Source organism: Empidonax traillii, unplaced genomic scaffold, assembly GCF_003031625.1.
Source record: "Empidonax traillii isolate 1590-97213 ecotype Southwest subspecies unplaced genomic scaffold, ASM303162v1 scaffold34:size3740991, whole genome shotgun sequence".
NCBI lineage: Eukaryota > Metazoa > Chordata > Aves > Passeriformes > Tyrannidae > Empidonax > Empidonax traillii.
This window is the reverse complement of record NW_020955227.1, coordinates 1,940,468-1,967,352: the sequence shown is the minus strand read 5'-3', so window position 1 is coordinate 1,967,352 and position 26,885 is coordinate 1,940,468. Positions and strand designations below refer to the sequence as shown.

At 55.3% G+C, this 26,885-nt stretch overlaps 3 protein-coding genes, 1 long non-coding RNA gene and 1 other non-coding gene across 7 annotated transcripts; 2 read left to right on the top strand and 3 right to left on the bottom strand.

Moving 5' to 3' along the window:
- Positions 1–3,519: 3,519 nt before the first annotated feature.
- Positions 3,520–13,718, bottom strand: SLC27A4 (solute carrier family 27 member 4). The gene is made up of 13 exons (XM_027877815.1): positions 13,619–13,718; positions 10,843–11,009; positions 9,796–10,190; positions 8,966–9,124; positions 8,547–8,616; positions 8,340–8,431; positions 7,692–7,801; positions 7,056–7,265; positions 6,697–6,823; positions 6,389–6,526; positions 6,060–6,224; positions 5,479–5,625; positions 3,520–5,250 (listed from the first exon to the last, which is right to left on the bottom strand). The coding sequence occupies exons 2-13, from the start codon at positions 11,004–11,006 to the stop codon at positions 5,093–5,095; spliced, it is 1,935 nt and encodes a 644-aa protein (XP_027733616.1). The 5' UTR covers positions 11,007–11,009; positions 13,619–13,718; the 3' UTR covers positions 3,520–5,092.
- Positions 13,719–13,861: 143 nt separating this feature from the next.
- On the top strand, positions 13,862–13,953 carry TRNAR-UCU. The gene is given in 2 exon segments: positions 13,862–13,898; positions 13,918–13,953. It is a non-coding gene; the product is annotated as a tRNA-Arg (tRNA).
- A 1,480-nt stretch (positions 13,954–15,433) lies between these two features.
- On the bottom strand, positions 15,434–21,579 carry COQ4 (coenzyme Q4). 3 transcript variants are annotated; one of them, XM_027877812.1, is made up of 7 exons: positions 21,453–21,579; positions 20,554–20,744; positions 19,950–20,079; positions 18,256–18,358; positions 18,005–18,134; positions 17,150–17,243; positions 15,434–16,598 (listed from the first exon to the last, which is right to left on the bottom strand). In XM_027877812.1, the coding sequence occupies exons 2-7, from the start codon at positions 20,672–20,674 to the stop codon at positions 16,436–16,438; spliced, it is 741 nt and encodes a 246-aa protein (XP_027733613.1). In that variant the 5' UTR covers positions 20,675–20,744; positions 21,453–21,579; the 3' UTR covers positions 15,434–16,435. The 3 variants fall into 3 exon arrangements, with proteins under 3 accessions (XP_027733613.1, XP_027733614.1, XP_027733615.1); XM_027877813.1 differs by having other exon boundaries at positions 19,983–20,079; positions 21,453–21,576; XM_027877814.1 differs by lacking the exon at positions 21,453–21,579 and having other exon boundaries at positions 20,554–20,856.
- On the top strand, positions 20,995–25,387 carry TRUB2 (TruB pseudouridine synthase family member 2). Its single transcript, XM_027877811.1, has 8 exons — positions 20,995–21,109; positions 21,209–21,337; positions 21,472–21,546; positions 22,057–22,118; positions 22,420–22,501; positions 23,038–23,110; positions 23,562–23,698; positions 24,456–25,387. The coding sequence occupies exons 1-8, from the start codon at positions 21,016–21,018 to the stop codon at positions 24,752–24,754; spliced, it is 951 nt and encodes a 316-aa protein (XP_027733612.1). The 5' UTR covers positions 20,995–21,015; the 3' UTR covers positions 24,755–25,387.
- On the bottom strand, positions 22,544–23,568 carry LOC114054543. The gene is made up of 2 exons (XR_003570496.1): positions 23,330–23,568; positions 22,544–23,264 (listed from the first exon to the last, which is right to left on the bottom strand). It is a non-coding gene; the product is annotated as an uncharacterized LOC114054543 (long non-coding RNA).
- Positions 25,388–26,885: the final 1,498 nt, after the last annotated feature.

The following is a 26,885-nucleotide window of genomic DNA, read 5'->3' as shown; positions in this document are numbered from 1 at the left end:
CCGAGCCGGAGGCCACTTGGATGGCCGGGGGCGAGGAGGAAAGGCTCTCGCTGCCCTCGCTTCCTCAGGTCCCTTGGCACAGCCCTGTGAAGGTCGTGGAAGGTGTCACCTCGAGGGCAGGATCAGAGCACAGCTCCTGCCTGGGCTGGCAGGATGCTGGGGGAGGGATGCTCCGCACCCTCACGGATGGGGCTGGAGGAAGGCAGGGCTGTACCGAGGAGGGGGATGAGGCATATTAGGGGGTCATATCCCACTTCACAAGCTGGGATCATTTGGCAAAGGATCAGAGAAGATCTGGGCAATGACACTCCCGCCCGCATCCTGAGCAGGAATATGCCCTGGCCTCAGACAGCATCACCACTGCCTGCAATTCCTGGTATTGCCAGCCTGTACCGCATGATCCCAACTACCCAAAGCTCTCCCAGAGCCTGGCCTGGCATCATTTGAGCCTACAGATAAGATTTTTAATTAACCAGGAGAAAAGCAGGTCAAACCTCAGGTTATTTTGGAAGGTGGGATTTGCCGCTGAAATGGGCCAGGATCAAAACCAGCAGAGCAGGACCCGTCCCTGCTCCCTGAGCCTCGCCCTGGCTGCATAGCCCAGCCCTCCCTGCTGTCCAGGAGCTCAGCAGCCCTAAGGACATTTGCTTCCCTTGTACAGCCTTTCTGCTTTGGAAAGGAAGGCTGCTGTCCCTTCCCTCTCACACAGGATGAGGAGATCTCCACAGACCATCACTTTGGTGGAATCCCCAGCCACACAGCCCCTCCAGACTGCAGGGGGAGAAGCTGCCCCTGGCCCTGCTCTTGGTTACACTGAAACCACTCAGGGGAATCGAGTATTTCCATTTCTAAAGAGTGCACCAAAGGACAGTCCCTTCTTTAGTTGAGAATATTTCTCTGTCTCTGCTTAAAGGCAAAGCCAGCTCCCAGCGTGCGGAGGAGCAGGCGGCTGTCATTGTTTGGGAAGGCTCCGGCACACCAAGAGTGGCAGGGGGAGGCTGGAGAGACGCAGCGTTAAAGATTGTCACGGATTTGGTCAGCAGCAAAAATTCATTTCACCCAGAAAGGTCCTGAGCAACTTGCAAAGCCCTCGCCTGCCTTAAAGCTAAAATACACTCCAGTTTTGCACACCGAGCGTGGCCTGGCTGAGCTGGACCTAGACCTGGAAAGAGATGCTGATCAGAAAGAAAGTTGGGGAAATTTTTTTTTTTCTTGATATTATTGTCACTGTCCAGGACACAGATTCTGGGAGAAGCAGTCATCTCCATGGGGAAAAGTACATTTGGTTTGGAAGCCTCTTTGGTTTTGCTTAAATTAATAGTCTGATAATAACTCAGGAAAGGATTTTAATGTTTTCTTAACCTCACGCAAACAGCATTTTAAGTGTTTTAATTAAAAAAGAATAATACCTCGTACTTCATATAGAGCACTTTTATCTGCTGAGCCAGACTAGCATATTGATCAAAGGGAGAGATGTCTTGCAAAGTGTCTCTAATCATAGAGGATCCAATTTGCCTCTTTCTTAAAACTGCACTAATAAATAAGAAGAAATTTTAAAAAAATCAGACTATGATTAAACACTGTCTACTTCTTTCCAAACACCTCTCTGATGGAAGTGTCTCAGCACTGATCCCAGGCTTGGTACCACACCTGCACTTGTATCCCTGGGCTGAGAGCTTCAGGGACACTTGCATCTAGGCTTCATTTTTCCAGAGGAACTTTAAAAAGGCCCTAGGATTTCAACTCAAAGCTGACAGCCAGCAGAAAACCTCTGATTGGTGTAGCTGGGTGTTGCAGGGAGTCTTGAAGCACTGCCAAGTGCAACACAACCCTCCTCAGTCAGGAATTGTCCCCAGCCATCAGATCTCCAGCAGGGACCAACCCCCCAGCACTGAAGTGCTAAATCCTGCTTCTCTCACAGGTTTCTAACCCCCTTCCACCTCTAAAACCCAGCAACACAAGCCGGTCTCCACTTGTACAGGCTCACTTGCAAACAACAGCCATAATTCCATGATCTTACAAAGCTATTTGCACCTGCACTTAACAGGGAGTGCCCTGAATGCCGAATTTCCTTGGCTTTTTAAACCTAACCTGCTCTCAAACAGACAGAAATGCAGTGCTGAGCTTTGCCCTGCAGCCCCTCTTCCTTCGGAGCAGCTTTGTGTTCAGGGCAGCACCGATATTTCCTCCAGGAAGGGAGCACAGCTCTCCCATATCCTCCTGTACCACTTCAAACCATCCATCTCCAGACAACGACCCTCAGGTCTGACTTGAGGGAGGCCAAGTTTTTCCCTATTCCCTTTAACAAGAGGGCTGGGTGAGGCCAGGTGGTTCAGGTCGCTGCCCACCACCCACCTTGGCACAGCTCAGTGCCCAAGTCTCCATCAGGCACAGTCAGGAACCCAAAAAGAGTGGATACCAGCACCTGGGATTGCCCCTGGCCTCATGCCCAACACCATCATCTTGACCCAAAATTTCCCCTCCACCTCAAACAGGGGCTGTCCAGGTCCCTGAGTGGGTAACCCCCCTCGTTCAGCACTCCACACTTCCAGGGCTCTGAACATCACACACGGGCTGTGAGACCCCCGGGGAGCGCATGAAGATGTGTATCCCCGCGGGTGAGGCGTTTGCCGAGCCCAGCCTGCCCTCCTCCGGTGGCTGCGAGAGGAACAGGATCCCAAAGCGGGACCAGAGCACCCGCAGAGGCAGCAGCCACCACTGCACACCCTGCACCAGACCCCCAGGCCCCTACAGATCACCCCCCCCGAGCAAGGAAAGCCACCTTGTTTGAGGGCTCTTCAGGGCTGTGGGGGTGAGGCCGGTTTTCCACCGAGTTTTCCCACTGCTCTGGAACAGAGACTGGCAAGTCACTGTGTTCAGAGGATTGACACTAAAGGCTTTTAGCTTAGAGATGCTGGAGAAGCCACCCATTGGAACATGTCCAAAAGTGCATCTCGTATATAATGGATACAAATTTCCAGCACTCATGGTGTGTTTCACCAGGCAACACACTTCACTCAGGCTCATGGAAGACATTTCTCCTGGCACCCATGTACCAAGAAGGAGCTGGGTTCTCCTGGAGACCCTTTGAAGGCAAAGGATCTAAAGGATGTTTCTAGAAGCAAGGGATGGGGAATGGGTATCAAAAAACTTGTCTACAAGGGCAGAAATGAGCTGGGAGGTTCACTATAGCCAAACACAGAGAGAAGCTGCAGGAAGAGGGAACAGGAGAGGGATGGACAAGCCAGATGTGCCAGGGAAAACTGGGGCAGGACAAACTGGGATGGCAATGCTGAGAACGGGACCAAAAGAAAGGGGGAGTGGGGAGGGTCTGATCAACAGGCTGTTTTCATACAGTCATTAAACCCAGCAGCAAGAGGCTTGTTCCCCCTGCTCTGAGATGAGCCAAAGTCCTCACAGGGAGGTGGTGCTCTGGAGTGGCAGTTCCCAGCTCCCAGACCGGCACAGTCTCTTGTCTCCCCCCACAGAGCAGGACTGCACAAGGAAGAGGTAGGAAACTCCAGCATAGCCCATACTCGTGTTTAATTGTGAGACCGGGACAGACTGGGGCAGGCAGGAACATTGGTGTGGAAGCACAGCTAGAAGAGCAGACACACCCTGCCCTCACAAAAGACAGACGTTGTTTTAAGGAGTAACCCTGCTAAAAGCATAAAAACAAATTATTAAAAAAAAAAAAAAAAAGAAAAGAAAAGAAAAGAAGAAGAATAAACCCCAACCCAGAGTTTTCTCTGGAATAGACATTTCTGCATGGTCTCCGAGGACTGGAATCGGACATCGCTGCTGAGGCTGTTTCACGTCGGACACAACACGGGGAATTCACGTAGCACAAGTCAGGTGTTTCACACGGACATTTCAGTTCAGGGCCCGGCTCCGGTGCTGGAGACAGGGAGGGCTCTTTTGGGAAGGGATGCAGAGCACATGAAGTCAGGCTCTAGCAGAGGCCACCCTCCAGAGGATGTTCTCTCCCCAGGCAAGTTGCCTCCCACGTCCATGGCACTGACATCACGGCAGGAAAGCCCTGAGAGCTGCTCCGTGGTGCTGAGCATGTCTAAGCAAAGGCAAACCAGGCCCTTCTTCCCACTCTTCCTTGCTTTCTGCCAGGAAGAAGGTCCACAAAACAAGGCTGCATCCACGAAAGATGGAAGTAAAAGACCCAGAGAAGTGTCCACAAGATAGTGGGATTTGCTCATGTCCTCCACCATAGAGCAAGGCCACAAGGACATATCCAGCTGCACCCACGCTGGAAGAGGAGAATCAGTCCCAGATGAGCTTCCCATCTCCCTGAGAGAGAGGAGGACTATCCAAGAGAGGACAGGTCTGGGCTATCCCTCCACCTACTGCACAAACCCGGGACACATTCAAAAGTATAGATAATAAATTAAGATTGAAAAAAAAGGTCAGCGTGTATAATATATATATATATATATATATATAATATAATATAATGTGCGTGTGATTGTGAAAAATAGAAATGTCATCCCCAGGAGAGAGAAAGGCATGGCAGAAGCACATCCCTGTCCCCCTCCTGAGCCCAACACTACCCTGCTCCCCCGATTCACAGCAGACACACGACACCAGCAGGGCCATGCAGAGGGCAGGGGCTGTGCCTGGCACCCAGCTTCCCTCTGCCAGTGGGGTCCCTGTGCCAAGGAGGAGCTGGCTGCTTGGTGGAGGAGTGGGGAAGAGCCCAGCACCGGTCCCTTCATGGCCTTCACAAGGAAGGGTTGCTGCAGGCAGGAAAAGGGAGGGAAAAGACAGGAAAAGCAAAGTGGAATGGCAGGGGCACCCCACCCCTCCTCAACTGGCCAGGGCCCTGCCCCTCTCATGGCATGGGACCACCACCACTGTACCAAGTAGAAAATAAAGCCATAATGAGTCAATGCTTTGGTATGTGACCATCCCCCTCCCCTCGGTCCCCTCTGTGTTTCCCCCAAACCCTTATCTGTAAAACTCGTCAAATAAAATCTCTAGCGTGCCTTTGTATCACTCTGTGAACCTTTCCTTCCCCAGTGCCTGCCTTGCCCCCTCTCCCCAGCAGGATCTGGGAAGTGCCTTGCTTGAGCCCCATCAGTTACAGCTTCTGGTCTCCCGACTGGATCCTGCCGAACGCTGCCTGGTCCAGTGGCAGGTATCGGCCTTGCCTGGAGTCCAGAAAATACAACCTGTCCTTCACCACTGCAGGGTCAAAGCCCTGCTTCCGCAGCTCCATCTTCTGGAACTTGTAAGTGCCTGGAACGGGGAGAGAAGAAGGAATAAGGGGTCACTTCCATCCCCACTGCACCTGTGCTGCCCCAGATCCAGCCTTGCACCCCATGCCTTGAAACCACCTGAGGAACAGGGACTCTGTGGGGTAGAGGGGCTCCATCCCCACCCTACAGGTTGATCTCTGCACCCAGGTTTCACCCCTCCCAGGCTCTCCCAGCTCCTTGTCCAAGGAGTGTGCATGCCATGGCTCACTTGTCTTGGAGACTTCGTGCAGGAACCGCAGGAAGACGGGACGCGCGTACAGTGGCAGCGCCTTTTTCAGTTTGCTGGAGAAGTCTTCCAGGTCACAGGAGTTCTCTGGGTCGGCGATGGCTGCCATTCCTGCCCTTCCTTCAATCCCTAAAAGGCAGAGGAGGGAGAGCACTCAGACACACTGTCCCTGTAGCATTATCTCCCTCTGCCCCGCATCAGCAAAGCCTCTGGCACAGACTCTGCTTTGTCCCAAAGTGCTGGCATGTCCAGCTGTGTCACCACCCTGTGGCAAAGGCTACCAGCGACACCCTGCGGTCACGGTCACCTCCTCTCAGAGGAGCCTGTCCAGAAGGGACACAGGGTCCTTCCAAACCAGCCAGAATCATACTAAAGCTTGAGAGAGGGAGGGAACCCTCTGGCTCCCACTAGGCCCATCCCCTGTGGCCTCTTCCCAGCTCGCCCACAGGGAGCCTCGGTCCACCCTCTTGCAAAAGGACACCTGGATCTGGACACGCAGGACACGCATTCAAGTGCTGGAGGCTTGTCTGCCTCCCCTGATTGCCCTCTTCCCTCTCAGCTACCTGGGACCTCCACCCCATAAACCACCACGTCTGTCAGGTTGAGGATGCGGCTCAGCGTTCCCTCCACCTCCGTGGTGGAGACGTTCTCCCCTTTCCAGCGGAACGTGTCCCCGGTGCGGTCACGGAAGTACATGTAGCCATATTTATCCATCACCAGCACATCCCCTACAGGAAAAGAAGGAATAAGCAAAAAAAATGAGGTGTCAGAAGGACTAAGAGCAATGCTGGAGCATCTCAGGGCAGTGCCACTAGCCTGGGACAGTCCCCACTCACACCCAGGTGTGCTTCTCCTCCACTCCCAGCAGACAGAGGGGCCCTGCTTGCCTCACCTGTGAGATAGGCAGCGTCCCCTTTTGCAAACACATCCCTGGCGATTTTCTTGTTGGTGGCTGACTGGTTCAGGTAGCCATCGAAGTGCTGCAGGGGGTTGCTCTTGACGATGCGACCCACCAGCTGCCCCGGCTCCCCTGAGGGGAGAAGAGGGGATGAAGAGAAGAAGCAACCACTCACATCCAAGCAAAAAGGGTGTCTACTGGGGTTTAACTGAGCAGAGACTCCAACCCAGGGAAATCATCCTGAAGTGTTTGGGAAAGACTCACACAGGGCTGAGGAGATTTATCCCAGTGGGTGCCCTCACCTGGTTTACAGCTGATACAAACACCATCCGGCCCCCGGATCAGCTCCATAGTGTCTTCATCCACCTTCACCAAGCCGATGGGGTACACACCTGGCAGGATCCTGCTGTTGAAGCCACATGATCCAACCTAGAACAGAAAGAGCTCAGAGCTGTGGGTACCAGGGACACTTGGCCTGCCCGAGCCTGCTGCCCCCACACACCCAGGATACCCCAGAGCTGGCACCACACAACACCCAAAACCCTTCTGGGTGGACGGCAATCCCTGCCAAGCCTCTTGGAGCAAACAGCCCATGTGGGTTTCCAGATGCTCCCTGCCCAGGCCAGCTGTCACCCTGTGGAACACGAGGGAGGGGCCTTACGTTGCCGTCGAAGTTTCCCAGGCTGCAGTTGCACTCGGTGGCCCCGTAGAACTCAGCCACCTGGGCGATGCCAAAGCGGGCCATGAACTCCCTCCAGATGGAGGCTCGCAGCCCATTGCCCACCGCCATCCGCACCCGGTGCTGCCGCTCCGCGTCCTGGTACGGCTGGTTCAGCAGGTAGCGGCAGATCTCCCCGATGTACTGCACAACCTGGGAGCAACGGAGAGGAAAGGCTCACTAGGACCCCTCTGCCAGGCCCTGGGGTGGCTGGGGTTTCTTCAGGGCGGGTAGGAATGGCACAACACGCCCAAAGTCCCCTAAAGAGGCCATGGCAAAACCCAGCAGTCCTGTGAGCTAATCCAGTGCCTGCCCTTCTCTGGTTAACCCACCCCTCCAGGCTGTGAAACCCATCAGATATCTCCTGGCTAATGCTGGAGCATGGGAAGGGCTTGGACACATGGAGTTACCAGCCCAGGTGGGAAGAACACAGCCCCACCACCTTGGAAGGTGGTTTGGGATGGACAGGCAGAACCAGTCCAGGCCTCTCCCTCTTCCAAGCTGGGCTCTCCCCAGCACAGCACAGATCCCCAGGCTCTGCTCCCCACTCCTGGCTGGCCTCTTGCCTCACAGCCTCACCGTGCAGTTGTATTTCACACAGTCCTCCCAGAAGTGCGAGGCCGAGAATTTCTTGCGGATGACAATCGTCGTTCCCTGCAGGAGGCACTGCCCAATCCCCACGATGTTCCCTGTGGAGAGGCAGCCAGAAAAGCCCTCAGTCCCCACACACCTCCAGTCCAGCCAGCTGAGGAGAGGCCTGGCAGGGCAAGGCAGAGGCCGTGGCTGGCTCACAGCAGTGGGGTTCACCCAGCCAAATCCCTCAGGATCATTGGCACCGGGGAGGAGACACGTGGCAGTGAGATGTGGCGCAGCACTTTGCACCTAAACATCCCAGCACGGCTCAGCCAGCCAGGCAGGCACCACTTCCCCTTCCCCTTGACTCTCCCCCTAGCTTTCCACAGGGAACAGCAACAAGGAACAGCTGTTCTGAAGCCAGGATAGGAGCTGGGATAACGTCCACCCCACACACTCCCCACTCCAAAGGTCAGCCAGATCGATTCCTGGCTCCCAGGGAAAAAGCAGAAAGCCTCAGTCGTGCACTGTGAGCAGCAGGCAGCTCCTCCTCAGCATGCAGATTGCTGCTATGCCAGCCTCCAGCCTGAGCCCTGGGCTTGGCTTAGGGAAGAGACAGTCCCAGGATGCCAGGCTCTGTGTGGCACACCTTACCGGCAGCGTGGTAGAGCGGGAGGCAGTCGTATATCACATCGTCCGACCTCATCCCAAAACCATAAAAAACTAAGCTGGACATGCGGAAGTACCTGGGGGAGGGTGAAGAGGCAGGTCAGGCACAGGGCTGGAGGTGCTGTGCTAGGACAGGGCAGAGCTCAGCCCTGTCCTCCCCTGAGCCCCCTGAGCCTCTGCCCACGGCCTTACCGGCAGTTCACCACGATGGCAGCCTTGGGCAGCCCCGTCGTGCCAGAGGTGTAGATGTAGAAGAGTTTATCTGGGGAGCAATGAGGGAACAGAGTCACATTCCCAATCTGGGAGCTGGCTGAACCAGGAGAGAGGGACGAGCAAAATTTACACACTCTGCTTGTGCCAGTTGGGCCAAAACCCTCATGTGGCAGCATCAACATTGCTGGGATCACCCCAGGCAGATCAGGTCTGTTGGACACAGGGAGGGCACGACAGGATACTGCTCCACACAGGGCTGGGCTTCGGACACTGGAGTAAGACCCATCCCAAACACCCCATGCCATCGGCATCCTAAGCAGATGACCTTGCCAGGGCTGTAACCAGCTGATCCACAAAAACCCCACTGTGAGATTGGCCCCCAAGAGCTGACCACATACCAAGAAAGCCCTTGTCAGGGGTGGGTGGCTGGTGTCGCTGGGCCATCTGCAGGAGGGGGTCCAGGTGTTTTGCACTAGGAAGCACGGATTTGGGACTTCCTTCCCCGGACCAGAAGAGCTGGATGGATTTGTCCAGGGAGGACTGTACTTCCTGCATTGCTAAGAAAGTAAAGAGGGGAGGTGGAGAAAGATTGCTGGGTGGTTACAGCACAGAGACTCTCTGCCCTTCCAGCCTTAGGGGGATGCAGCTCCAGGCAGCAGTACCCCTGCTGTGCTTGGCAGAGTCCCCAAAGGGCTCACAGCCATCCCAGGCAGATGTTCCCATCATTAAGAGGTGCTGGGGCCACAGCCCAGGCCTCTTCAGGGACCAGAAGATCCTGTTCTCCACCTTTCCCCATCCAAAACCTCTTTGGTGCCAAGAGGTCTGTTGACACCATCAACATGAGAGGTGTGGGCTGAAACACACAAGGAGCTGCAGGGATGTGGTAACAGCCACGGAGAGCAAGGAGAGGCTCCTCCTGTGCAGCAAGGGCAGGCCTAGCCCAGCCCAGGGCTCCGTGTGGAGCTGAGGGGCACAAGGAAGGATCCTCACACCCAGGCTGGCCTGCTTGGGAGGCAGACAGCACTGCACTCCACATCCTGCCCAGTGTCCAAAGGAACCAATGAGGAAAAAAAAAAAACAAAACCAGATCTAATTCCTGGATGATTCAACTGCCCACTCCCTTCCAGATCTCTGCTCTGTGGTGGGCAGGAAAGGAACACTGAACCCATAGACCAGACACATCTCCCTCCAGTCCAAAGCACCCCTAAAACATCTGCCAGCCCCTCACCTTCCATCATCTCCACCCCAAAAACCACAGCCTTGGAGTTGGAGATGGTGATGCAGTGCAGCAAGGCCTCCATTTGCAGGTGGGAGTTGACGAGGGCCGTCTCCACCCCGATCTTGGCCAAGCCGAGCCACAGCCCCACGTACTGATTGCGGGACTCCATGAAAAGGGCCACCACGTCACCAGAGCGGAAGCCTTGGCCGTAGAAGAAGTTGGCCACCTGGTTGGAGTACTCGTCCAGCTGCCGGAAGGTCCAGCTCTCCCCCGTGCTTTGGAAGATCAGCGCTGTCTTCTCTGGATACTTCCTCGCAGTATTCTGGAAGATCTTGGCAATTGTGTTCTTCTCCCTCACGTGCCTCCATACCTGCCACTTCACCCGCAACAGGACCAGCCCCGTGCTGCCAAAGGAAGGGGAGCAAGAGGGCAGCTGCTAAGTGACCCCTGCAAAACCACTTTCTCCAGCAAAGACAGCACAGTGTGAGGGCCTTCCTAGGAGCTGCAACAGCCCAGCACCACTCCAAGCCCTGCTCTAGGTCAGCAGCAGCTCTGGGTGTTCCCCTGAGCAGGCAGAGCTCATTTACAAAGACGCTCATAGCCAGGGACCAATAGAGGCCAGGGAGAGATGTGTTTTGGAAAGCTGTAGACAGGGATGTCCCTGATCAAAGGGGCATCTTTGAGCCTCAGCTGCTCTCCAAGAGGTGCCACTGCTTCCCTCCCCACAAATCCTTGCCAGGAGCTGGCACAGCCCGGTACCAGCTCAGAATGAACCCTGCACTGGTGCCACACCAGCAGCTTTGGGGACAGGGTGAAGTACAAGGGCAGTCAGTAGACTCTGAGCTCAGCTGAAATCTATCCTTCCTGTGAAAACTTTGCCCAAGAGTTTGGAGCCGCCGGGGCACGGCAGAGGGAGATCTCCTTCCAGCTGGGCCAGGTGCCAGCAGAAACCCAGGGCAGTGCAAGGAGCTGGGGCTTTGCTCCCACACATCAGGGCAGAGCAGAGGGCCAGGGGGGAAGGATGGATGGTTGGGCCATCCCAACCAGGACACCTACGTGACGTCCCTTCGTATGGTCTTGAGGAATATGAGGAAGAAGTCCCATCCGCCAGATCCCAGGTAGAAGATGAAGAGAGCGGGGATGGCCTGGGCCCAGGACAGTTCCAAAGTGACCCTGAGGAACAGCAGCACTGCTGCAAATGCAGCCAGACGCAGCATCATGGCCTGTGGGCAGAGAGAAACCATGGCCATCAACCCACGCACGCTGGACTTGAGGATTACAAACCCGTGGGTGGGGGATGCCTGAGCAGCCCCTGATTTCCTGGATGAGGTCCCTGAGTCATCATTCCTCCTGGCAGTGAGGATGTAACCCAGCAGCCCAGAGCTCTCACAGATGTAACTTTATCTGACCTTTGAAATGGCCTCCACTTGAGGCACCGCTTGGTGCCAATTGAGAACCTGGACATTCCTACCTGGGGAGCCACATCCTGCACATCACTCAGGGGCACGGCCACATCCCAGCAGCATGAAGTGCAGGATAAAGTCACTTCCATGGATGTGAGAGCACAGTCATGGCAGATCTTGTACAGATGCTTGGCAGCCTCCAGGGGAATGCCAGGCAGGGCTGTCTCAGCCCCTCACTTTCAGCCTGGCAAAGGCTAGCTCCAAATTCCTCCCTACCCCAGAGATCCTTCTGTCCCCAAACCCCAGAGCCTCCCAGGCCCCCAGCATGAGCTCTCCTGCACACCTGGCTCCAGGACAGCCAGCATGGCTGTTGGGAGAGCACAGCTTCACACACCCCCCAACACAACTCAGACAGGATCAGGGACAGGAAACTCAGCTCTTTGAACTCTGCTTGTGTTTGTAAACCCTCGTGTTGGCGGGCAGCTTCCTGGCCTGTCTCTGCTGGCAACACTGCCAGAGCACATCAGGGGTGAGGCCAGGTTGGAGTGGGCAGAACAAGGGCTGTCACTGCTGCCAGAAGTGCCCAGACCCCTGTCCCATGCTTTGGGGACAGTGACTTAGTCTGTGATACTTGTCCCCAAAAAGCAGCACCTCTGTCCCCATCTCAAACACACCCCAGATGTGGTTATGAGACTCACAGGAGACTGAACTAGCAAAGCCTCTTTTCAGGGGACAGCATTGGGAGGAGGAAAGCGACAGCGACATGACCCTCGCAGCTCAAGGGCTCCTAGATAAATCTGCCCCTTCCTGGCAGGGACGAAGAGGAAGGAAACACTCACGTCATTTCCATTTCCCTCTCGAAGGTGGAATCCCTGCTCTGGAGCTGGAAGCCCTGAGTGGGCTCTACCACAGCTGGTGGCACTAGAGCCACACTTGTGGCTTTCCCTCTGTTCCGTGCAGTGCCCCCAGGTCTGGGGAAGCCTCTGTGGATTTGGTACCAGATGCTGGCAGGGTGGGAGCCAAGGCAGTGCCACGTGGTTGCTGTGCCCTGGCATGTCACACTGGCTGTCCCCCCCATGATCCAGGTCACTGGCAGCAGGCTGGGATGCACCAGAGCACAAGATGCTGTTCACAGATGGGGACCTGGGAACATCCTCCTACCTGCAGGCCCTGTCCTGACATCCCCCCTCGTGCCAGTGGCTTTTCTCTCTGCCAAACACCTCCCTAGCCTGATGTCCACAACATAATCCCTTTGCCTTTCAGCATGGCAGGACTCTCTGTGCTTTCACCTGGTTGCCTCTCTCTCCACTTACACAGGGCAACTTTTAGCTCACCATCAAACTACTGTGGCTCAGCCAAGACCCAGGCTCTTCCTAACAGGCTCTCTCCAGACAGACAGACAGATGTGGAGAGCCAGAAGCGGGGGAGCCACGCTCTGTGTGGGCAGCAAGGTGCTTAATCTCCCACTTGAAAGCCAGACAGGCCCAGGCAGGCCCCTGTTATCCTCTGCTCACATCTCCACCTCACACCGGCATCCCAGTGCCTCCTGCAGAGATAGATTACCGAGAGATACCCGGTATGTCGCTGCCAGAGACCTCCAGCCCTGCGTTACGGATTCAGGTCTTGTCCAGCTGCATCAGCACAGAGAAAATCAAGACCTGCCTGTAGCTCACAGCCAGCAGGCACGGAGGCAAATCGTGGGGATCCACCCCGGGGGCACCGAGCCCAAGAGGGACCGGGGAGCGGGTCACAGGGGGGGACTACAGCAGACAACCAGGCTCTGAGAAGCCTCAGCGCTAATGGCATCTGGGGAGGCACCTGTCCTGTGCATGATCCCTGTCCCCACACCTGTCCTGTGCGTGATCCCTGTCCCCACACATGCCCTGGGCAGAGTCCCTGTCCCCCTATCCCCCACACCTGCCTTGGATAGAGTTCCTGTCCCTCTATCTCACCCACCTGCCCTGGGCAGTGTCCCTGTCCCCCTGCCCTCCCCACCTGCACTGGGCAGGGTCCCTGTCCCCCTGCCCTCCCCACCTGCCCTGGGGAGGGTCCCCAGCAGGGAGGGCGAGCAGCGCTGCCCCAGCCCCATCCCCCGGGGCAGCAGGGCCGGGAGGGCCTCGCCCCACGACGCAGCCGGGTCCCTCCACCCCAACCCGGCCAGGCCCCGGAACCGCGCGGGCAGAGCCGCTCTCGGCGGGCGGGGACCATCAGCGCGCCCTCGGGGACACCGCGGGGCTGAGGGGCCCCGGTGCCGCCCACGGTGCCCCACAAGGAGCCCCGGTACCTCATGCGGAGACAGCGGGGGCTGAGCGACCCCGGAACCGCCTGCAGGGCCGCGACGCCCGACGAGAAGCCCGTGGGCCGCCCGCGGGGAGCCGGCGCCGGGAGCTGACGGAGCGGGAGGGGGGCAGGCGGTGCCGCGCTCTTACCGGGCTCCGGGGCGTCCGCTGCGGCCCGGCCACCTGCGCCGGGAGCAGGAGCGGGGCCCGCCCGGCGCTGCGGCACGGGGCGGGGCGGGGCGGGCGGCAGCGCGGGCCGCCGGGAGCTGTAGTCCCGCCCGGTGCACCGGCCCGGCCCTGCGGAGACGGGCGCGGTCCCGGAGAGCAGCAGCGCGGGCGGGGCGGGCGCTGCGCCGGCTGGAAGAGGCGGTGAGGGCGGCGCGGCAGAGCGAGGGCTCTGTGGCGCAATGGATAGCGCATTGGACTTCTAGCGCTGTGTGACGGGAGTCATTCAAAGGTTGTGGGTTCGAGTCCCACCAGAGTCGCATTTTGCCGCCGGGGCGCGGCGATCGCTCCCGGGGGCTCCGCGGCCCCAACGCGCCGGGGGGACCCCGCGAACGCCCCCCGGCCCTGCCCCCGCGCGAGGATCGCCCGCCCCCGGGACACCGTGAACGGGGAGCCACGTTTTGGTACCCGGGCCGGACCCGCCCGCAAATGGGATCAATAACCAGGCGTCGCTCCCAGCTTTTCGGGAGTTATTCTTATCGCGTCACCGAACAGCCATGGTGGAGCTGCCACTTGCCCACAGCGAAGATGTCCCCTCCAAAAACAGCATTTTCACGTGGCTGGTGTCTGCCCTCCCAGAATCACACACCACCCCTCCTCCTCCCCCCCGCCGCCTTCCTTCCCGCAGGCTCCACAAGCGGCGGCTGCGGGAGCAGGAGCCGCGGAGGCCGTTACATGATCCGGGCTGAGGAGATGTCGTTTAAAATTACATGACGAGCCATTTCTGTAGCGCTGGCACCAGCCCACCGAGCCACACGTGGCTGCGCGAAGGCGGTACCACCATCACCGGCAGCCCGAGCGCTGCACGGCCGCTCTAAATAACCCAAAATGCAGCAAAACCCTCTCTCGCGGCCATCACTTCCCACGGTTTCCTTGACTGCTGCTCACAGCTTCTGGAAGCAAAGCTTTGCTGCCCTTCGGTTTATCCACCCCAAGGCTCTGACACGTTTCCTATACAGAAAAGCACGTTTCTGGGTCACTTCAGAGGCAAATGTTTCTTTCATCTCGACCACTGCACTAGGACAACTCCCACACTGTGTGTTTTGCCGGCAGCTGAAGGATGTATTTATATGTTGTCCTTTAGAATCTGCTTGAAATAACTCTGGGGATCACGGCTAGGCTTTGGACAAAACCTCAAAGTCTGGCTGGTGGGATAATGGAGGGAGAAGTTAAAAACAGAGAGTCTGGGGGGACAGAAAGGAAGCCAGTCCCTCTGTTCCCAGGTCTGCTCTTAAATGTAGCATAAACCCCAAGAGTTTTCCCCCTATTCCATTCCCCTGGGATGGAGCAACTCTGACTCCTTGTCACCCTGTCAGCCCCTGCTCCTGCCCCTCTGCTCCAGCATCCCACAGGAGACTGGGACAGGGCCAGTGAAGCTGGCAGCAGGGCAATCCCATTTGCCACCAAAAGAGCACTCTCCTTCCCTCCCCAAGGAACCAGGATCACTTTAGGAAGCCCTCAGCCTCCCCCTGCTCTGTACCCCAATCCTCCCCTGTCTGGGCCCTTCTGTAACAATCATCACAAGGAGCCAATTCACAGCCCAGCATCCCCAAATCCCAGTTGGAAAGACACAGTTCCACAGTCCATTCTGTGCCCTGATCCCCAGGGATGTGTGGCTGTGCACGTGCCCTGACATCATCTACCACCACAGCAGAACCTGCTGGAGCCAAAAAAGGGTGAACTTTCACAACAGATCTCCCCTTTAGGAGGGGGAGAATGGACAGGAGAGGGGTAACGAACCACAAGCTCCACCGTGGATTTTATTAAGCAAGAAGGAATTTCAACAGCAAACATACACGTACAAAGAGCTCCTGGCCTGGTGGCTCTCTGCCCTCACATCCAGTAACTCTGCTCCCTGGCTGCTGGCAGTCTGGAGCCCTGTTAATTAACCCAGACAGCAATCAGCTCCCAGACACAGCACAAGCAGCTGCCATTCCAGAACTCTCCGGAGCCAACTCCTTATTCCTAATTGTGTCGTACTGTTGCCCAAGGAGGGGATGATTCCTATTGAAAACCCAGCACAATCATGTGGATTTCATAATTTTTGATTGGAAGGGACTACAGGGAGACACAGCAGACCGGGATCGGCTCTCAAACAGCCAGTCCAGCAGGGATAATATCCAAAGGTATTTCCCTGCCTGGCCCCATGGGTACACAATCACACACTGCCTGGTCTCCAAGGTGTGAGTGAAGCACATCCCATATGACCCAACAGGAGACTAGTTAGGCACCAGTACAAGATGGGATGTCACCACTGCACACGCCCAACCTGCCCTTGCGCTGCTTTGGAAATCACCGGTTTAGCTCCAGTCCAGAGCAGTCCCAAGATTTTAAGCCTTGATCTTCCTGGGGAAAGTGGGAGGAAGGATTTAACTGCCCAGGCCCAGAGAGGCAGAAGGCCAAGGCACCAGTTTGCTGCAGTGTGCTCCCTCTCCACCCCAGCATTTGGGAGCATCAGTACCAGAATGCTGCTGCCAGGGGACCTGAGCAGCCAGACCCAGCTGGCAAAGGCACATCAGGGCTTGACATCCCTGAACCAAAATGACAAACAGCAAAAAAGGTCCAGTTTTTGGCACCAGCACAAAGAGGTGCCACTTGGCCTCTACCAACAGGATGGTGCCAGCTCTTGGCAGGAGAAAACTCAGCCCTCGGGTCCATGAAGCCCCGCTGTGCTGGATACAGAGCGGGGCAGGGAACAGCTGTTGCCTGCCAACCGGGATCCCCTGTGCCCTCCCTAAACTCTCACACTGGAACGGCTGGCGGGGGGAAGATGCCGATCTCCTCCCGCAAGGACTCCACTGGCTGCTCCCAGCGCTGCTCGTAGTAGACATTCAGGACACAGCTGGCGTTGAGCCCGCTCCGGATCGCCCAGGGCACCAGCTCGGTGGCCAGGACCTGCAGCTTTCTGGAACAAACAACACAGGTGGTGGCAGTTTTGATGTCCATACTTTGGTTTTGATTTCCTTCTCCAAGTTCCCATTGCAGGGAGGTGACAAACCCATGTGTCTCATGTATCCCTCTATCTTCCTGGCATCCCCTCTGCTTAACTCACAGGGAAAACTGAGGCACAGAGGATGGTGTGCCAGGAGGGTTACAGTCAGCACCAAACCCAAGACAAAAACTCAGGTTCTGCAACTGCTGGGCCACCAAAAGAGATGTGCAGGGGCAGGGGACAGCTGTCAGTGTGGTGAGGGTCCTGCTGGCCCTCAACACATGCCAAGGCCTGGAAATTACTCCTGCCTGGCACAGGGGGTTGGTGTTGAACGCAGATTAGGCATCAGGATCTGCTTTAGTGACCAGGCAAGGCTGTGCCTCCCACTGTCACTGCTTCCCTGGGGAAGAGGGACCCTGGACTGACTCCCCCCTGCAAACCAGCAGTGTCCCCTCTCATCCCCAGAGGACACAGGGAAGCACCACCCAGGCTGGCACATCCCCAGGGCAGAGCGGGGTGCCTACCGTGTGCTGAGCCGGACGGGGCCGAACGCCGCTCCCAGGACACACATGGGCAGCCCCGTCTGGACGGCTTCGAACCACTTCACCACCACCTCACCTGGGAGGGAGCAGGGAGGCCATGAGCAGGCAGAACACCCAGGTCAAGGGCTGGACAGAGCCCTGAGGGCCCACAATGCAGGCTGCACATCTGCCCTTCCCAAGGACGGCTACTGGGAATGCTTCCCAAGTCTGGCTGTGGCCTCCTTCTGTGCCAGGATGAGCCTTGTCACACACCACCCACCCCAAAGGGACAGCACTCAGTGAGCTTGGGGAACAGGCAGGAAAACTCCCTGCAGATCTTCAGCAATGCCATTGCCTGGGTGGCTCTCTTGGTCTCCCAGCACAGGACAGGCCTTTTACAAAAGCCGCTGGGGCTCAGCCAAAGCCTGTGTAGGAGACCTGTCACACCAGTTCCCACAAGTACCAATAAGACTCCACTTGTGACTTGCTGTTGAGTCAGACACAAAACGAGGGCAAAGGACACGGAGACATGCAGAGAAGGAGAAACAAAGAGCCCCCTTCTGCCTTCACACAGAGCTTGTGAAACATCCCTCTGTGCCACCCTCCCTGCCAGGCAGCAACCACCCACCCAGCAGCTGCCTGTGCCCAGGGCTTGGGCAGAGCACCTCCCAGCAGGGAAAAGGTGACATCCCATGGCCTCTTGGTCACCACGGAGCCAGTGATGCAGGACAGTGATGATGCAAACCTCCCCACACACCAAACTGGGCTGAGGATGAAGGAGCCTTCATTCCCAAGAGAGGCAGCTGAGAAGCATCAACGGTGTTTGGCAGTGCAGCCCCCTGAGCCTGTGCTGCTCACCCAGCATGTTGGTTGGCATGCCCAGGAGGGTGTGCATCAGGTCGTGGACTTCCCGGTACCTCTGGATCACGTAGGCCAGCTCTTCATCATCAACAAACTTGGGTGGCATCCGTGTGTCTGGAGAAACCTTCTGCAAAATCCAAAGAGGACCAACTCAACTCCGTGGCTCCAATCTCCATCTAAAGCACACCTGTGCTCCCAGCACAAGGATCAGCCACAGAAATCTGCACACCATGAAACCCCACACTCACATTGACCTCCAAGAACCGGACATACTCCCGGCCCAGCGAGCCATCCGGCAGCCCCCGCAGCCTGGACATGTCCAGGGTGGAGAGACGGATGCGAGGCCGTTCCCTGAAAGCAAAACACAGATCACTGAAACCCCCAGCTGGGGGTCCTGGAGAAAAGGAGCTCTTGGAAACCCCCATCCCATGCCTCTGCTTTTTCCTTGTGTGGATCCTGACTCCTCGCTGCAGGGACAGCACTGTCTGCACTCCTGTTGCTGAGGCTGGCACACAAACTGCTTAAGGGATCTACCTGGAGCCTTGGCAATAAAAGAGCTTTCATCTTGTGCCCCTGCAGCAACTCTGGTGGGAAAAACACGGGTGTCCTCTGCACTGAAACACTGCTGCTGTGTGTGCTGCCAGCCAGGCACAGCCCTCAGCAACAGCCGGCCCTGCGGAGCAGAGCTCTTTAGTGTCCCTGCAAAGCAGCCAGAGCTTCAAAGGAACAGCCCTAAAGAGGGGAGGGAATTTGCTCTAAACACAGGTTTAATTTCAATCCTGCTCAGGCTTTCACCACCAGCCACGTGGCAGCCGCACATGGAGAGGTCTCCTCTCCAGGTTGTTGGCAAACAGGTGCCTCACAGCCCTGGAAGTAAACAAAAGCTCTTTTATTTCCATGCACAGGGTAAATATGTCCCATGATAAAAGCCCTGCAGTTGATCCAGGAGCTGCTCAGCTCCTGGAGCAGAGGTGCCACGGAGATAAGCAGGACTGGCACCTGCTTCATACTGGCTGCAGACACTTCCTTGTGTATTTGATGTGAAAGGGAGCAGCTTGGAGGATAAAAAAAAAAAAAAGACTTGTGTGCACAAATGGGACCCCTGAAAATCCCTGCAACGCCATGGGGCAAGGAGGTGGGGATGTCCCTTCCCCAGCCCTCAGTGCCTCTGCTGTCCCCTCTCCCTGGGCAGTTTCTCTGGCTCTCAGCACCATTCTTGTGCTCTTAATGCTTTTCTGGGTCAACATCCAGAGCCAGGATCAGGCTGCTCTGCACAAACATATGGCAAAAGGCAGCTTTTCCCCAGCCCCCGTGTGGGGGACAACCCAAACAACACACAAGTGGCAGGTGTGACACATGACAGGGAGCAGGGAGAAGGCAAGCAGATACACAGTGAGAGCTTGGTTAATAAGAGAAATCTCTCCTGGGCCTCAGCCTTGCTGTGCTCAACAAGTCCCTGCAGACACGGAAGCAAAAGTGATCAAGTCTTAACAAGATAAAAAAGAGAAGTGGCCTCATTTCACAGCTTGGAGAGGTACTGCTGGGCACTGGGAAAGAAAATATGGGGGTGTCTAAGGAGGAGGCAGACCAATAGAGGTGAAGTCTCTAATGCAAGGAGATGCAGCAGTAGGCACAGAGAAGAATCCATGGGTGTGGTGGGTTCTTACTGCTGCTTAGCATCCACATCCATGGATTTCTCCCCTGCGCCTGTTGCTGCATCTCCTGCTGTTGGCAGCTGCCAGTTCCAGCAGTGAAGCAGAACAGACAGGCAGCAGTGCCCGCCCTTAAACGTGTCACAGGGCTCCTGGGATCATTCAAAATAAAGTGAAATAAACAGCCTGGAGGGTTAGAGCTAACGAAATGCCTGGGTTGCTTTCAAGCTCTCCCTTCACAGGGCCCAAGGAATGTGCTTGGTGTGTGTTTCCCTCCCCACAGGAACCACAGGGTGAGGGCGGGAGGGATGCGAGGGACGCACTGGAGGATGCGGTAACCTTCAGGGTGGTGCTTCATCTTGTCTCGCAGGTTGGGCAGGGCCAGGCAGCCTGTGGTCTCCCCAAGGACTGCCACCATGTCTGAAAGAGAGACCAGAGAGTGACCCAAGAGCGGTTTTCGCAACACCTAGCTGTTCCAGGTTGGCAGGTGAGGAGATAAGGCAATGAACCCATTGACCAGGAGCAAGCAGGAAGCCCGTGGCAAAGCGGGGACCCCACAAACCACAGATCTTCAGCCTCGGGGGCTACTCTGCCCATGACCCTTCCTGGGGATGGGAGGTAGGTGCAGGCACGAGACCTGAGGGACCATGGAGGAATGAGACAGGGCTGGGTGGCATCACAGACGGTCGTGAGGAGGCCACTGGGGTGTATTTGGGTTCCTCACCCTCTCTCTTTCACAGCCTCCTGCCCCGGGCCAGCTCTCAGCCCTGCACTTACCCCATAACTAAAGGTCTTACCCAAACAGAGGGAGAAATAAACTCCTGTGAACCTTTAGGAGACACGGGGCGGGATCTGCCGGACGTGTTTGGCAGGCACTGCCCTGGCCGGGCTTACCGTGTCTGTAGGGGTCATAGAGCGCCATGAACGCGGAGCCGGCTGCCAGCAGCGCCTTCTGCAGCGGGCTGGTGGGGATGTGCCCGGGGTACAGCTGGTGCCACACTTCCTCCTCCTCCATCTCCTCCTCTTCCTCCCCGCCGTGTCCCTCCCAGCCCCGCGGGTCGCTGTGGCTCAGCCGGGCTTTGCCTGTGGGAAGCACCAGGTGAGGGACCGGCCTGAGGGAGGGACAGACCCGGGTGAAGGACTGTCCCCAACGCCGCAGGGGCTGCGGTGGGGCTGGCGAAAGGCACTCGCCCTGGAAGGCGGGACTCGCCCGCAGCAGCGGGACCCCCACCCGCAGCAGCGGGACCCCCGCCCGCCCCGCTCCCGCCGCCCGCAGCAGCAGCCGCCGCATCCCGGCCCGGCCCCGGCGCTGCCCCGGAAGAGCCCGGACGGGGCGGAGCGGGCCGGGAGCGCGGCATGGCGGGGCCGGCCGGGCTCTTCGCCGTGTACAAGCCGCCGGGGGTGGCCTGGTGCCGCGTCCGGGAGGCGGTGGAGACGCGGCTGCTGCGCGGTGAGCGTGGCGGGGCCGGCGGCGGGACCTGTCCCGCCCCATCCCATCCCCGGGGGTCGCCGGCCGCCCCTGACCGCCCCCCCCCGCATCCCTTTGCAGAGCTGAACGCGGCGCCGAGACGCGCCCCGCGGCAGCAGGTCCGCTTCCTACCGACACCGGCACCGAGCGGCGGCGGGGCCCTGGAGCTGGTGCCTACCAGGGTGCCGGTGCTGGCCGAGCACCCCCTCGGTAAAGGCCTTGGCTGGGGGCAGGTGGGAGTGGTGGGAACCGGGGGACGGTGGGAGCATCGGGATGGTGGGGGCCGGGGGATGGTGGGAGCCCCGGGCGGACTCCATGAACTGACCCCGCTGTCTCCGTTGCAGTCCAAGGCCCGCGGTTCAGGCGGCTGAAGATCGGAGCGGGTCACCGGCTGGACGTGAAGTCTTCAGGAGTCTTCGGTGGGTCTCATCCTGGCCTGGCACCATGTTCTGCGAGGTGATGGGTTTCTGCGGGGGGAAGAAGTGGTGGAAGCTGAGTCGCTGTACAGCGTCAGCCATCGGGTCTCACAGCCCAGCTGCAGGATAAGTGCTGAAACACAGAAGAAATGCCCCACAAGCTGCTGCAGTGACCCCTCACCCCGAGCACACAGGGCTTTGCTCAGGGTCTCCAAGCTCCTGAACTGCCACATAACCCCCCATCTCTGCTCTACCACCCATGTCACTGCTGAGTGTTTGCCCTGAGTACCAAGGTGTAAAGTTCTGGAGAAATCCAAGAAGTCTGGTTACAGCCTTAAAGTTTTCGTGAGAGGCAATAATTTGGGGCTCTAATTGCACTGCTCAGACGTGACTCCTAAGGAGGTACAGCCCTGTCCAGGGAAAGGGGTGGTGTGAGTGTGCAGCACTCTGTAAATGCAGATCAGTGACTTGATGAGTGGGTGAATAGCAGGTTCCCCATTTTCTGTGTTTCAGTGCTTGGCATTGGCCATGGGAACAAGCTGCTCACTGACCTGTACAACTGCCACCTGACCAAGGTAGGTGCTGGCTCTGAATGGCCTCACAACATTGGAGGGTGATTATACCCTTGGTCTTATCCTAGTGCCCTGGACTTGGTGATGGTGATTCTGCTCTCCAATGCTTCTGAGAGCTTTTCAAGGTCCAGAATGTTACCCTTCCCATGAGCATCCACTCATGGCCTTTAGAGCCTCGGATGCTGCTGTCTTTTTGTGCAACACTCTTGTAGCCTGCAGTCTTCGCAGCTGAGTGGCACAACACTGCTACTCAGTTGCTGGGGGCATTTCTTTGATTAAACTGTACTCTTTGCCTTTCTTCCAGGTTTACACTGTTGGTGGGCTGTTTGGTAAAGCCACTGATGACTTCTCAGACACAGGGAAGCTAATAGAGAAGACAACATTTGGTAAGAAACTGATTTTATGTGTGGTTTGTTTTTTTTTTTTAAAAACACAGAACACCAAACAGCACACTAACTGCAAAGCATTTAGCCAGGTGAATTGCACAACAGAAGCTGCTCCTTACATGCTTTCTGTTTGTTATTGATCTAAATATAACACAATATATAAAAAGCCAGTATAAGTGCTGGCCATACTCATTGCTGCTGGGTTGGTCAAGACCCAGATCTCTGTAAATCACACTTGGTGATAGCAGTTAAAAGCTTTCATTGAATGAAACTCTGTTCAAACACCCGATAAGACAAACTGGAGCATCAACATCTGGAAATCAATTAGGCAAAGTAACCCTTCCCTTTGCAGTCCAGTGCTGTGCTGCTCCATGTACAGCCAGGGAAAGTGGCTCTGCTGAGGCCACCTCTCATCAGCCCCTTTTGATGTGGCTGCCCAAGGGGCAGCAATACCTCGGTGGCACATTTTAGGCTGCTGTCTCTTCCCAGTTTCTGGATGGATAATTGAGACTTTGTTTCTGCCTTAATATTTGCAGATCATATCACAAGGGAGAAGCTGGAAAGGATTCTTGCTGTCATTCAAGGGACAAATCACAAGGCCCTGCTGATGTGGGTATTCCAAGGGCTGTGGGTATCCACGAGCTGACCTGATCCCACTGCCATTTACTGGTCTTTAAAACAAATGAGAGGGTTTTGTTTCCCATAATCGAAGTTTTTAAAGGTTGTCATGCTTGCCAGGGGCAGAGAGGAGTTACTGGGAGTGCTCACCTGGTGAGAGGCTGCAGTTAAGTGTCCTTCTTGTATCCCAAAATCTCCAGCTGTTTTAACACCAATTTGCTACATTAGGGCTGACAAAAATATCTTGCAGACATGACCAGGTACCTCCCTCCCAAACTGTGCTACAACTACTGACAGTATTAAAATACATGCAAAAACTCAGCAGAGAGGCAGTTTCAAGAACAGAAACTGCAGCTCTGCTGTATTGGGAGTGGAGATATTTTGAATCCCATTGGAGAGAAATACTAAATGTCTGTGTTCCCCCCTTTTTTCTTTTTCCCAGGTATTCCAACATTGATATGCAAACACAAGAGGCTTATGAGCTGGCTGTCAAAGGGTTGATTCGCCCCATGGATAAAAGCCCCCCGATAATCACAGCGATCCGATGCCTCCAGTTTGCACTTCCAGAATTCCAGCTAGGTAGGACTGGCCCAGAATGTACTGAGGAACTCTGTGTTATGACAAATAAGTTGGTAAAATTCAGTTTCTTACTTGGGATTTAATGCAAAATGACTTGGTGAGTATTTCTCATCAACTCGTAACTGCTAATCCCTGCAGAACACTTTTAAGGATTTGTAGTTTTCAAAGTCACCAAAACATCTCTTTTGATGAACTCTTCAGGGTGGTTGAAAGATTCTTTGGTGTAGAAAGATCTGGAATCTTCACAGTACTGCAGCTGTTCTGGTACATCCATCCAGCTGCACACCCAGCTCGTAGGTTTTTCCCTGCCAGTTCCAGACCTAAATCTGAGGCCAGAAAATTTGCATCGTGAATACCTATGGAGCAAAATTCTTCTTATCCCAATGATTCAGTGCAATTCATTTCAGTGCTGGGTTGTTGGGGTTTTTTAAAGCGTGGTTTGCTTTCCTGCATCCATTCTCCTTCTCCTCACAAACTAATTGCCTTATTGAAAAGGCGCCTTTTATTATCGCCTTTGAAATATCTAAATTTCTACATAATTCTCTTGTATTTATGGGTTTGTTTTCCTAAAGTATTCACTCTGTGAGGGGCTAAGACACCCTGCAGTATTCCAGAAAATCATAATCCACCCGTGCTGTATCTTAGTCTTCTGCCAAACCAGTTCTTTCAGCCTGACTGCGAGTGATGTCTGGATTCACAAAGTCTGAGCTTGTGTCACAGCTTTGCTGCTTCTGAAGGAATCTCTCTGCCCTCCTAGAAATCCACTGCTTGCATGAGACCCAGCAGTACCTCCGGAAGGTAGTCCACGAGATCGGGCTGGAGCTGAAATCCTCGGCCGTGTGCACGCAGGTGCGCAGGACACGCGATGGGGTTTTCACGCTGGACGATGCCCTGCCCAGGACCCAGTGGGACCTGCGGAGTATCCGGGACGCCATTCGGAACTGCCGGCCTAAAGTGGAAACAGAGATAGAGAAGACACTGGGACACTGGGGTAACAGTCCTGTTCATCAGCTGGATGTGCAGACAGCTGAGAGTGCTGAGGGGGGACATCCATGAGCAATCCCTGCAGCAATCCCTGATGGACAGCAGAAGGAAAGAGGTTAATTGCAGTTCACTTCCACCCTTTCCTTGAAATGACTTTAATCAGAGGCGTTCTTTTTTTCCCAGTGACAGGCTGTATCAGTTTTTTGAAAGCATCACAAACAGTTCATTAAAGGGAGGTAGCTGTGCCAAAATTCCCGTTGACTTTGAGAACATTAGGTTGCTAAGGGATATAAAAACCCATTCCCAAATTGTTTAGCAGCAGGAAATAGCGTCTTAGAGAGCTGTATTCCCTTGACTGCACAGATTTGTTCCTTGCAACTGGCAGCATAACTTATCTACTATATGGATTTTATTTTCCTTCTGTTGCCCTAGAGTGTTTTCTTTCCATTAGCTCTGCTTTCAGACACAAGACTCAAGATCAGGCTAAATGAGGGATGTGCAGGAGAAAAGAGCTTACCCAAAGCAATGCAAGGAAATGGCTATATCCAGAATAGGTGTGTGTGATGAGAAGTGGCTTGTAATAGGGACTGATGTACAGAGACACAAGAAATAAAACTGAAAGTGACCTAAAGGGGAAGAAGAGGCTGGTTCTTGGCTCAGAACTCATCCATGAATACCCTGACTCATAAAAAATCCAAGTATGTGCTACTTTTTTTTTTAATTCTTTTTTTCCCTGAGGAGTCAAGGGTGTTGAGGGGTCTCTGGTACCCTGCTCTGAGGCAGCTCAGTGCAGACAGCACGTCCTGGCCTTCGGTGAAACTCAGTGAGCTGTGTGACACCACTTGGTCTCTGTCAGCTCGTTATGGCTGGGTCTGACTTAGCAGAAGCACACTTTCTAAATTTAAGTTAAAAATGTGAATTAGTTACCATTATTGCACTCAGTGTTTTTCCAGCTCTACACTTAGTTAGCGAGTTTGGAGGTTTATTTATAGAAAGCAGAAGTCTGTTCTGTTCCTTTCCTGGACTTGGACAAAAGCCAGTGTATTTCATCCTCAGGTGACAGCCGTGAAGGTACAAGAGTAGCTCTGGGAGGGTCAGTTGGAGGGGCCACGATGAAGTACCTCAGTGACAACTGAGCAGTCCTGTCCTGAACCATTCCAGGAATCATTTAGTCCCTGGAATCTCTCAGTGGGGGGTTTCCCTGGGCTGCACAGAGCAGCCAGAACAGCCATGGAACGCAGCTGCCACCGCGTGGTAGAGCCACCGTGCCAGCAGCAGGGACTCCCCAAGGACATTCTGCTCTTACCTCATGTTGTTCTGTGGGTGTTTATCCTCCACGGACAAGGGATTGGGATCAGAGCACCTTCCTCAGGCACTGTGCTCTGTGCTACCTGAAGTGTAGCCCCTGGGCAGGACACTTGCACAGCTACAGCTGCAAGCTTTAATCCCAGTGCTCCTGCACAGGGGGGGAAGAAAACATGGACTTCTCACTCCTTAAATAACCTTCAGTAACTTTCCAATGCACTGTACTTCACCCCCATAGCTCACACCTAACACAAACTGAAGAATTCCCAAGCATACTTCCCATTGCAAAATCAAATTCCAGTTGCATGTGCCATCGCCAGAGGAACATTTGGGTTGGAACACTCCAGGCTGAACCAGTTCTTCCACACACAAAATACAGCAGTGTTAATAACAAAGTTTACATTTCCCAGTTCTTGCCTTCTTGTGACTTTTTTTCCTCCCCTTAAAACTACTCCAAAACATGGGAATTTTCCACACTTGGCAGAGGAGTGTGGGATATACCTGTAACCATCCCCCTGAGAGTCCATTCTGATGTGGCCACGGTAAATACACTGCACAGCTGCACATCAACAGAGACCTGCTTGGATGAATCGTGGAATACACAGGCTGGCTGTGCCCCTGCTCGAGACCCCTCCCCACAGCTTTCGAGGCAAAACAAGATACTAATTAGTGATGTTTCTGTGCCAGGTCCAGAGCCAGGAGCACAAAACCAATTCTGTTCTCGGCAGCAGCCTTGTGACTGGCTCCTGGTTTCCAATCACAACAAAGATTAATTTGATTCAGATTTGGGAATAACGAACAGACTGGAGACTAGAGGGGAAACTCACTGGGCAAGAAGGTCTTAGACAGTTGAAATGGGCAGAAGGACATCAAGCCTGAGTGAAAAAAGGACAAGGGA

Coding starts and splice junctions, on each gene's coding strand:
- SLC27A4 (XM_027877815.1), bottom strand. CDS start 11,006: ATGATGCTGCGTCTGGCTGCATTTGCAGCAGTGCTGCTGTTCCTCAGG. Junction 10,191..10,842: donor ACCATACGAAGGGACGTCAC/GTAGGTGTCCTG, acceptor TTCCTTTGGCAG/CACGGGGCTGGTCCTGTTGC. Junction 8,617..8,965: donor CCCTGACAAGGGCTTTCTTG/GTATGTGGTCAG, acceptor ATTGCTCCCCAG/ATAAACTCTTCTACATCTAC.
- COQ4 (XM_027877812.1), bottom strand. CDS start 20,674: ATGGAGGAGGAGGAAGTGTGGCACCAGCTGTACCCCGGGCACATCCCC. Junction 18,135..18,255: donor TCCGGTTCTTGGAGGTCAAT/GTGAGTGTGGGG, acceptor TGGATTTTGCAG/AAGGTTTCTCCAGACACACG. Junction 16,599..17,149: donor CCCGTCCGGCTCAGCACACG/GTAGGCACCCCG, acceptor TGTTTGTTCCAG/AAAGCTGCAGGTCCTGGCCA.
- TRUB2 (XM_027877811.1), top strand. CDS start 21,016: ATGGCGGGGCCGGCCGGGCTCTTCGCCGTGTACAAGCCGCCGGGGGTG. Junction 23,111..23,561: donor AATCACAAGGCCCTGCTGAT/GTGGGTATTCCA, acceptor TCTTTTTCCCAG/GTATTCCAACATTGATATGC. Junction 23,699..24,455: donor ACTTCCAGAATTCCAGCTAG/GTAGGACTGGCC, acceptor CTGCCCTCCTAG/AAATCCACTGCTTGCATGAG.